Here is an 11251-nt window from a genome sequence, read left to right as displayed (position 1 = left end):
TAAACATTTTTCTAGACAGAGGATCCATTAGCCTTTAATTCTTTCGTGGTTTTCGGTCCCTAGAATATTAAGCACCAAATGCTCTAATCTAGACTAGGGGACCTTAATCATTTTCTTATCCCAACACCCTAAACTACTTGATACATTTTTGTCAATAGCAGTTCTCAAGCAGGAGCTATTATGAGACTCACTGGGGCATGGAGCTCCTCTATGCCTACTGAAAATGCCTAAAGTCTTCAAATTCATTTATTCCTGTTTTCTCTTACAGTATATAAAGCTAAGTTTATTCTCTGACAACACATCCAACATTAGAAAACTATTTTAGTTTTCAGAATCAATAGCATTAGAAGGTTTCAAAAATTTGCCCAATTAAAAAACCCTCATCAACAAGCAAATTTTTGTAAATGTTTCTTAGGACTTGTCTGCAAACTACCATCCAGTCAGTGAAGTTCAATATGTGAAAATTAAACCTCAGGTGTGCAAATGCATGGTTCAAGAAGTAGATATAGATTTATTCTGATTACATAACTTGTCAGTGTGCACTGTCATCCAAAAATTAATTGTATTATCAATTACTATTTGTTCACTAGTACTAAGATGTCAGTTTACATACATAAATTGTTTTATATTCTTTGATCCTGCCATATGTAAACATTTTTTAGGAGGTTTATGAACCAAAATTGTATGCCAAATATATATTCCTAGAATGTTACCAACGCAACATCACAACCTATTCTTCTCATGTTGGCTCACTAAAGCTGAGGGTCTGTAACATGGAAAAATCAGTTGATTATTTTTATAGACACATATTTGGCAATGATTTTATGCATTGCACTGGTTACTCTTTGTATTGAAAACAAACTGGGAAATGAAGAAATCAAATGTAGTTTCCTTAAAAAAAATTAGCTAGTAGGAACTAAACTGCCAGAAATTGTTTTACACTAATGACTAGAGTCAGAGTCACCATGTACAGAAATTATTTTAATAACGGTTGAAGAAAAGAAAAATGACTTGGATGCCATATTGTTAGAACTAAAACAATGATAATATCATTTAAAAAACTGCTTCTATATACTGTAGTATTAAACAATGACTTCATCCTACCAAGTATAAAAGGTAACCACTTTTAATGTAAGTCTCTTTCTAAAACACTAAGCCATAAAATTTTATTTCAGGGACAAAAATACAATACTTTAAAGCAGTACCTTGCATTACCTTGATTTCCCTATCTCTAATGACATTTTAACATCTTATTTTGGTTTGATCCATATGATTTCAAGAGGATTTTACTCAAGGTCTTGGAAGTAAAAAAGTTAGGAAATTCTAAGAAAACAAAGATGCACGGCACATGTATGTAAATCAGAGAGCAACAAAGAATGGAAGGTGGCTAACCCTTTAACAACTATTTTAATTTCTGAACCTTGTTATTTTTTCACATTGATATTTGTATTAAAAATAAGGAATGCTGGGTTTCTCAATACACAATAATTCACAAAACTGACCTCTTTTGATCCAGAAGTTCTTTAAAAAGTATTCTACTTAAAAGTATTCTAAGGCCAAAACATGAAAAATCTAGAAGCCATTATTAAATTTTAGAGATATTTATATATGGAAACTTACAACACGGCTCTTCAAGTATGAATTTAAGAGTCAAAGCATGCTTCAGAGTAAGATTTGGTATTTAAATGGGACAAAGGTAATAAAATTAGCTATCGAAGTGATAGGATAGCAGTGAAACTATTTTTAAAAATCCATGAAATAAAGCACCTAATGATACTAAGATTAAAAAAAACAAAATGTGCTTGAGAAAAATAGATTATTTCAGAGCTTAGAACTGAATGAAAAGATAAACAAGATTAATCAGGAATAATAAGATCATTTCCATCTATAAGTTTATACACTATAAAAGTAAAACATACTGAATTTCACTTATCTCTATACAGGATGGGTTATTTTTAAGTTTATCAATTTACTTCCTTAATAAATTAATCCTGTAACTTAGAACATGACAGTAATAGATTACAAAGCAAAGATGATACTGTTAATTTTTATTACGGTTATGGATTTTAACCTGCTTGACAGAGTCAAATGTTCATGATTCAATTATTTTCTTCTTTGATTTGAATGTTCCTAGTCATTTAGTAATATATTTTAATAGATATGCATTTTCTTTTGGTACCCACTCTAATAATATGCTAGAGGACATGTCCTTAGGGATCTGGAAGATGAAAGAACAATTACCACCTAATAGGTACTTTACCACTGCCAGAGAGATTTAAGTTGTCTTCTAAGCAGTTTCAGTTTAATATTCTAAGAATTCCAGGTGCCCTTTTTTGTGTGAAACAAATACCCTTGAATTTAGCAAGAAAAGAATTTAGACATCTGTTTTATAAACTCAAAGCTGCTGTTTTCTTGGGAAACATAGGACTATATGGAAGAACATTAATTTTAGTACTTTTTTAAATTAGAGATTGGAAGCAAGACAGTTGAAATTTTTTGTTTGTTTTGGTTAAGAGTTTAGTTTGGTCTTTTACATCTGCATTAAGGTTTTGTTACATTATTGAAAGAAAAAATTATATGCTTCCTGGGAACTTTAAAATGGTAAGACCTTAGATTAAATAAGACCATGACAAAAAACAAAAGGTAACTATAAACCTTTTTCTTTTTTGATCAAAAAAAGTGTCTTCTGAAATTGACTGCTTCAAGATTAGTTTGCTAAACGATAGTTACAAACCACTGTAGAGTAAGAGGATAATAAAATACTAGAATCACACTTTATAAGCATCGCTACTACCTATGTCATTTGAAAAGTTCTCAGTGGCTCACTTTAATCAGTGCCATCAGATTTTAAATACTGATAAAATTAAGTTATGCTTATCATTAATTTTGTAGGATCAAATATCACAAAGGCAAATTCCACCTAAAACTTCCAAAGTTTAACCACAAAATAACATTTACCTTAGAACTGCAATTACTGGTTATAAAACTCTAAAATGTTAGGTAAAGTTGTATTTTTCTTGTCATTTAAGAATCACTTCTGTATGTAAGATCAATGCCAGGGTTTCATTTGTTGTAAACTACCAAATATCAGCTATTTTTAAAAAATCCTAATGGGAAGGTTTATAGGTTTATTATTAAAAATCAAATTTTTGAAAATGGAGGAATGGTTCTATTTCAGGTCAAAATGAAGTCAGCTAATTGGTTTACTGTATCTGAATGCCTATTGTCTTTAAAAGTTAATAATTTCTCAAAACAATTCAAGATGTGCTAATTTGGATAAAATGCTTTAACACTTATTATATTGAAAATTGAGCCCCCAAATTCACTTTAATATAGACTTCTATCTAGGAAATAATCATAAATATACTAAAAATTGGCCAAGAAACTCTAAGAAATCTTTATTCCTTAATAAAAGTCTAATTAATTATACTCTTAAACACAGATGATCTGTTTATTCCAAAAGCCCAATTCTTTGGTGTGCTGTTTCTAGTTGTTTAAAACTTAAGAATTCTGTATACTGCTAAGGAACTGAAACATCACAAACTTTCTTATTTAAGCAATTTTTGTTTTTAAAATCACAGTAATATTGACTATCAGGAGTTGGATTCTGAAACCAATTTATACTTTTCCAGAGTGTACTAATCTATATTTATTAATCATCCTAGGTATTTTCTACATACTTAGTTCATATTTGATTATAGGAAAACATTCTAATTTTTTATGTCTTTTAAAATAACTTCTAAAATAGTGGCCTTTTATTCTGAAAAAAATTGTGTTTAGTACTGAACATATTTCAGTGATTAAAATTAAACTGATCCATGCCTTCTACCCAAAACTGCATTAAGGAGAACATATTTTCCTTTATTAATATACTTGATAAATAACCACATCATAAAGTTAAAGGGCTTTTGAAAATACTTAAGTTGAATGAGTAGGAAAAGTTATACATATCATCTTTGTTAAGTGTTATATAACTGCAAGAATTAGAATGTTAAATATCTGACTAAAACAGAGCTACATGAACTGAAAAGAAGGAACAGAAAATATCAAGTATAATTAGACAATTCAGGTGCAGAAAGGGCTATTTCCTCATTTGTCTACAAGAATTTATGGGGCCATATAGCTCCTAATGAAGTTCCTGGAGATTTTCTTGTAACTCAAGAAAAAGCTATAAACTCCCTAATGTCTACTGTTGAAATATTCCTTCCTATCTTTGACGCTCTTCCTGAAATGAACCTACATATTTAACCTATAAAGGAAAAGTAACTGCTTTAAAGAAAAAAAAAGTACTTCATTATTAATGGGTATAAGTAGTTCACCTTTAGAGTATTAATACAAGTTTGAAGACTAGAAGACATTAAAAATATGTTGGGTCTATATGATTTTTTAATGCAAAAAAGGGACATCTCCCTCAAAAAGGATGAATAAAAATCCCTGCAAAATGCACTGCTCCATACTCTCCCTTTCAGTGCAGACTACATTGTAGAAACAAAATCTCTCTTAAGAGAATTATCTCTGAGAAATAATGACTATCCCTAAAGATATTCAACTCTCAATTTTTACTACTTAAGAAAAGTCAGTATTAATATAAAGGGTTAGCTTTGGGGGAAAGTGAGCCTTTCAAAATTTTAACTTAGGTTAATCTAGTTGACTGGCATGAAACACCAGTGCCCATGGCATTGTCTATGCTTCTTGTAGGTTTGCAAAGTCATTTCAGTCTGCTCCCATACTTAAAATAGTTTCAAGCCTCTGGAAGGAACTGAACAATGTGAACAAGTCTGGTGATAGGGCAGAGATTTAAGTCCTTAAAATATCTTAATTTCACAGTCCTTTGTCCCATGTAATATATATAAGAAGCACCAAAACTGGAGCCAACATCTGAACAGGTAATGTAACAGCAGGAACTATAATTTAATCACATCATATCATATTACACTTATGTAACATTCTATATTTTGCCTGTTGATATGTAACATAGTTAATATTACAAGCATTATTTCCTAAGACTTACGGTAAAAGTACTTCTTTTCAAGTATTACCGCTTATTTAATAGTGTTTATCTACTTCTTAACATTAAGTAAATCAGTGATAAATGTATGTAATGCGATACACATTGTGCCCATTTCTCCCTACCCTGTGTTATTAACAAAATCAATTAAGAAAACCAAAACAACTATTAAAACTGAAACAAGGCTATCAACATCACAGATGCATGTCTGAGTAGGTCAACAGAATTTCCCCCTTAACATGAAGGTATTTTCATCAGTAATGCTTCTTATCTTTAGGCTAGTATTACTTTAGCAGCAGCTGGTCTTCAGGACAAGTAGATCAGAAGTTTCAAGTGAAAATGACACTGAATTACTCTCAGAAAACATCAATCCACATTACTAATAAAAGATGCAAACTGCTGGTGTCACTGTAACATAAAAATTGTGTTTCCCTTTCATCATGTGATTTATTTCATTTATGTGATGACAACACTTTGGAGTTCTCATTGCACACCAATGAGATCATCTGTTTTAATATTTAAATTATAACTACAATAACTAGAAAAAAAGTCAGTGCCTCAGTGGCTTTAAACCACATCCATTTCAATGTTTTTCAAAATGATGATGCAATTAAATCTATGCTTCTGCAACAATAGTGCAATACAGTATCCTCTCCTGAATACAGGAGCTGAGGTTTATCCAAGAAGAAGCTTTAAATAAGGTAGAGAGTTGCCAAATACATATCAGTCTCGCATGTTTGATAGAACATGTATTAAGAAAGCTAAAACTGACTTGTAAATCTATACTCAGCTAAAGCTTCACATAAGCAGCAATGGAAATGAACAGAGGCGCACTCAATACAGAACACTTTTCAAAACTACTCCAAAAAACAAATGACAAAAAGTGGTTAAGAACAACGGAACATATGTTGTGTGTACCACATGTAAAAGGAAGAATGGACCTTATGGTTGCTTGCACTGTTTGAATTATGTGAAGGTAAAATTAAGACTTAGTCCACTTCCATCTCTCCAGAAGATTTAGTATGCTGGGAGCTGTCTTTTGTTGTATCTGGTTTAGTTTCAGTCCCACTCTGTCCATCCATTGGTCCATTGTGTTCACTATTAGCTTTTGCTTTGTCTTCAGCAACCTCTACTTTCGGTTTGGGCTTGTAAATGATGGGATTACAGAAATTATCCAGTTCCTAAAGACATGAAGAAAAATGATATTAAAAATACTACAGAACAGATTACCAGTAATTTTCTAAATTTCCACATTAATAAGATATTCCTAAATTTATGTTAGCTCAGTTAGATAACCAAGTTTCTTCAAATACATCAATAAAGTATTTATTTCTGGGTTAGTGCATATTAATGCTGACAAGGAACTCTTCAATCTTTAATAAATTCTTTGTATCTAATCTTCCTAAAAACTGGTTCCTCATAATTGAAATATAGTTTTCTTGGACAGAAATAATTTTTAATTCATTCCTTTAAATTATGCCTAGTGCTCTGAGAATTATATCAAATAACACATTTCATAAATTGGTATTTACATGAAAACAGCTTTCATAAGTGGAACTATAGAACTATGATGAAAGAAAATTAAGTCATGAATGTAAATGCAACTTAATAATTTAAAGTACAATGTAATTTATCTTTGCTTATTTCTTTTTAACACAGAAATAAAAGACCATTAAAATCCCCAAGACCAATGTCACAGAGATCGGGACAGGGACAGAAAGGGAGTTAACAACCTGGGGGAAACTGCTCTTACCACCTACATCTGATTAGGAGTAAATTATTATGCCTTCTTTGCAAAACTCTCTCAAAAGGAAAATACTTTGCTTTGATTTAAAAAATACTTGTTTATTGTTTTAAAAAAAGCAAAAACAAAAACCTTGAAAACATACTGAACTAGGTAAGGCAAAAAAATAAAAAGAGCACCTGAAATTCCATCTTCTACAGATTAACATGAACATTTTTGTGAACATCCTTCTAGGTATATGTCCATGCATACACATACCTGCAAGCCTACAGATCTGTGAAGATGCTTGCTAATTTATACAGTGAAATAATGTCATTTAGGTTCTGTAATCTTTCCTTTTTCATGCAGTATGTTGTACACATCTTTCTATCTAAATAGATCTCTGTATCTAAAATTATGTAATGATTGCAAAGTGTTGAATGGATGCTTCAATTTATCTAATTTCTTACTGCCAGGTATGTGTTTCTTCCAATTTTTTGCTAATTAATAAGCAAAGGTATTTATGTGCCTATCCCTGTGCAATGATCAATTTAGGATGAATTCCTACAATTGTGATTTCTGGGTTAAAGAGTACCTATATGTCCTTTAAATTTCTGAACATATACTGATACAAAATGTTTTAACAAATTCAACCAAGTTGCTAAGGGAGAACATCCGATTCTTTGCACCCTTGACAACTTATGACAAAGATTATGAATGTAAACACAAAACCATGAATCAGATGAAAAGAGATGGGTGGAGAAGAATGTGATGAAGATGCACACCTTTTCATATATATTTATTGGACATGTATACCTTCTTTTGTCAATTGCTATCCAATGTTTTTTCTCATTTTTCTACTAAGATGCTTATCTTTATTATAAAATTTGTCTCCATGTTTTTCATGGTGTTCTTTTCTATGATAATCTTTTGTATTTTCATGGGTAATGTTTTTTAGACTGGGAAATTTATCTCAGAAATAAGATTTACCACAGAATTTTATAGGTTTCAAATGACGTCAAAGACCAATACTGCAAAGTTTTACTATGGAGATTTAGAAGTCTTATCTAATCTAGAAAAGTCTGAAGTATTTAACAGTAAATTATCACATTGCTTTCTTTCTTTCTGCATTACACTTAAAATGTAAAAAACAGCCTTGTGTATGTGACTAAATCAAGGGACAGGGATGTCCCACCTAAAAAAAAATTTTTTTTTCAAAATTAAAAATTAGCCTTAAACTTGTTTCTCTAAGTTCTTTTAAAAGTTGATTATTTCTCAAAGTACGGCTCCCATTAAAAATATTTATGCTTGAACCCATTAAAAAAAGAATTTTGTAGGTAACTTACCTTTGACTTTGCAACTATTTCTGAAACTTTCACCACAGGATCTTGAGTGAGACTTAGTTTGTTCTGTGCATTCATCTTACTGTTCAGCCAACTCATGGCATCGCTGATATATTTCTCAACTTTTTCCACTTCAGTAGGATCCAGGTGATCGTATCTTTCATCCTATTAAAAATTTTTTACTTAATCTAACAGATTTTTATATCAATTAATGCATCAATTAATAATTTCTATTTAAAAGATTTAGATTCTTATTGAAGGTATACCTAAACACATATCCATGCGAAGAAGCCATATACAAATATATAGAATTGAAGAGACTGGGAGAAAGAAAAAAGATCAGTGTGCATTTTTTTTTTAACTTTAGTTTTGAGGTATTGCCTTTTATTTTTCTTATTTTTTTTAAGATTTTATTTATTTGACAGACAGAGATCACAAGTAAGCAGAGAGGCAGGCAGAGAGAGAGGGGGCAGGGAAGCAGGCTCCCCGCTGAGGAGAAAACCCAATGCGATGCGGGGTTCAATCCCAGGACCCTGAGATCATGACCTAAGCCGAAGGCAGAGGCTCAACCCACTGAGCAACCCAGGCAGCCCTCTGTGTGCATTTTTAAAAGAAAAGGCTTTCTGAAGAAGTCATTTTTGCCAAAAAATGCCTAGTGGAGAATATTCAAGGGAACAATACTTAGCCAACAAAGAAGCTGTTCGGAATTGAATTTGTTAGGGAATAAAGAGAAATAAGAGAAGAAGGCATACTGCAAGCTAGACAGAAAATTCTCAAAATACATCAGAATAGCATGGTTTAAGTTGTTGATAAGGAGAATTACATAATGACATTCTGTCTGAAAAACACAACTGCAGCCACCCCATGTAGGAAACAATCTAAGAATTCATGGTTTAAGATGGTAGTCACAAGACCAGAAAGAAATGGCAATGCAATGTGGATTACAGATTGGACATGGAAAATAAAGGGAAATGGAATGAAAGAGTACTCCAAAGCCAAAAAACTGGGAGAAGAGTGATAATGTGTTTTAAAACCACAGACACCTAGGGAATTTTAAGAGATTAAAGTCATATACCTGCACTGTATTTTAGGAGTGTAAGTAACCTTAATTGGTAACTTTCCAATAAATAAAACTTTTGTTTCTTTTTTTTGTTTTGTTTTGTTTGGTGAGAGAGTACATGCATGGGGCAGGGATGGGGGTGGAGATAGAGGGAGAGAGAGAATCCCAAGCAGGGTCCATGTTCAGCATGGAGCCCAACACAGACCTCGATCCTAAGACCTGAGATCATGACCTGTGCCAAAATCAAGAGTCAGATGCTCAAATGACCAAGACACCCAGGAGCCCCTCCAATAAAAAAAAAAAGTTTTAAGTTTGGTGCACAAGGTCTCCAGAATTTGGTGGCAACAACTGCTATCGCTTTGTAGCTGAGAACTTACAGATTTACCCCACTGCCACGATGTACTACCCACATGCCATCATCATCAGCTGACTTTGTGGTTTTCATACCTTGTTTCTGTATGCTTCTATCACTTTCATAACAAGTTGAATCTTTTTTCCCAAGTCGTTTAAAGCTTTTGGTCTCTCTTCATGTTCCATGTACCTCATCTGAATAGGCTGGCCATATTTCTATTAAATTTTTTTAAAAGAAAAAGTTATTAACAGAAAACAATTTTTAACAAGATAATACTTTTAATTCCTTCAAAGTTAGGTGTTAAAAGTTTACAGAACTATTAAATAAGAAGACCATAAAGATAATACTCCATGCAGAATTCATGTATTTGAATTTTATTTTATTTTTCTGTGTATAACTCTGTAAACAACATGATTACTAGAATTTCTGGATATTCAGTATCTACTGAATATTATTTATGTTTATTAATTAGGTGGAAATTCTGGATCTATGAGTATAGCACTTAAAAAAACAAAACCAAAAAAATAAACCTCTGGCCCTTACCCCAAATGCTTGGAATGAGTAATTTCTAAATGTTTTAACAGCCCCTGTAACTTTGAGGAGGGGGATGCATTAGAAGAATGAATACCTATTTTCTTTTCTATTCTTTATACACTTAAAAAAAATCAACATATTTTAGAGTAATTTTAGATTTTCAGAGAAGTTATAAAGTATCTCTCACTACTTTCCTCTGATGTTAACCTCTTGTACCACCATAGAACATACACTTGCCAAAACTAAGAAACCAACACTGGAGCATTACTATTAACTGAACTCCAGACCTCATTTCCTAATTTTCCGTTCCAGGATACCATATTGCCTTTAGTCTACTTACATCATATATATATATATATTTTTTAAAGATTTTGTTTATTTATTTGACAGAGAGAGATCACGAGCAGACAGAGAGGCAGGCAGAGAGAGAGAGAAGCAGGCTCCCTGCTGAGCAGAGAGCCCGACGTGGGACTCGATCCCAGGACCCTGAGATCATGACCTGAGCCGAAGGCAGCGGCTTAACCCACTGAGCCACCCAGGTGCCCCTACTTACATCATATTTTTATTGAAAAAAAATTTTTTTAAGATTTATTTGAGCAAGAGGATGCACACATGCAGGAGTGTGAGAGAGTGCATGAGCAGGGGGAGGAACAGAGAGCTCACAGGGGTGTGGAGCATGTTTGACCATGAGCAGGGGAAGGGAAGAGAGGGAGGGAGAGGGCGCAAACGAGCGCGCGCGCGCGCACACACACACACACACACACACACACACACACACACACACACGAGGGTGAGGAGCAGAGGGAGAACTACACTCCCCACTGAGCAAGGAGTCCCTGAGCAAGGAGGACCTGAGCCAAAGACAGATGCTTAACCAAATGAGCCACCTTGTGCCCCTTACTGTAAATGTTTTTGAAAAAAGGACCAAGTACTGTATTTTTTAACCATCTCAAAAAAAAAAAAAAAAACTAAGGCCTGTGAAGCCTTCTACAACATTCATTTCTATGGTTACTTATATTTGGGGTAAAAAAATCCTTTTTGAGAGCTGCTGGGCTTTTCAGTTTCTTCTAGTGGCCTCAGCTGCCTGGCAGCTCCTACCACCCAAAATATATACATTCTTCTAGGGAGATAGGGAGTAACACTATCAAGATAAAATGTGATAAAGACTAGTTTTGGTTTTAAGTTTTTTTTTTAAGTTTAGGTTTTCTAGTTGATTTTTAATTATTCCATG

The 11251-nt window shown here is 32.8% G+C and overlaps 1 protein-coding gene across 2 annotated transcripts in view; it reads right to left on the bottom strand.

Annotated features, from left to right (window-relative positions):
* Positions 1–663: 663 nt before the first annotated feature.
* Positions 664–11251, bottom strand: part of HSPA4L (heat shock protein family A (Hsp70) member 4 like) — a 53170-nt gene continuing 42582 nt past the window's right edge. For both annotated transcript variants that reach the window (XM_047718399.1, XM_047718400.1), the window contains exons 18-20: positions 9582–9701; positions 8078–8239; positions 664–6189 (exon numbers count right to left, since the gene is read on the bottom strand). In XM_047718399.1, coding sequence (XP_047574355.1) covers positions 5998–6189; positions 8078–8239; positions 9582–9701 — 474 coding nt within the window. In that variant the 3' untranslated portion in view covers positions 664–5997. The remainder of the gene's footprint in view (positions 6190–8077; positions 8240–9581; positions 9702–11251) is intronic.

This window comes from Lutra lutra, chromosome 2 (assembly GCF_902655055.1).
Source record: "Lutra lutra chromosome 2, mLutLut1.2, whole genome shotgun sequence".
In the NCBI taxonomy this organism is placed as follows: domain Eukaryota; kingdom Metazoa; phylum Chordata; class Mammalia; order Carnivora; family Mustelidae; genus Lutra; species Lutra lutra.
This window is presented reverse-complemented; position numbering and strand designations above follow the sequence as displayed.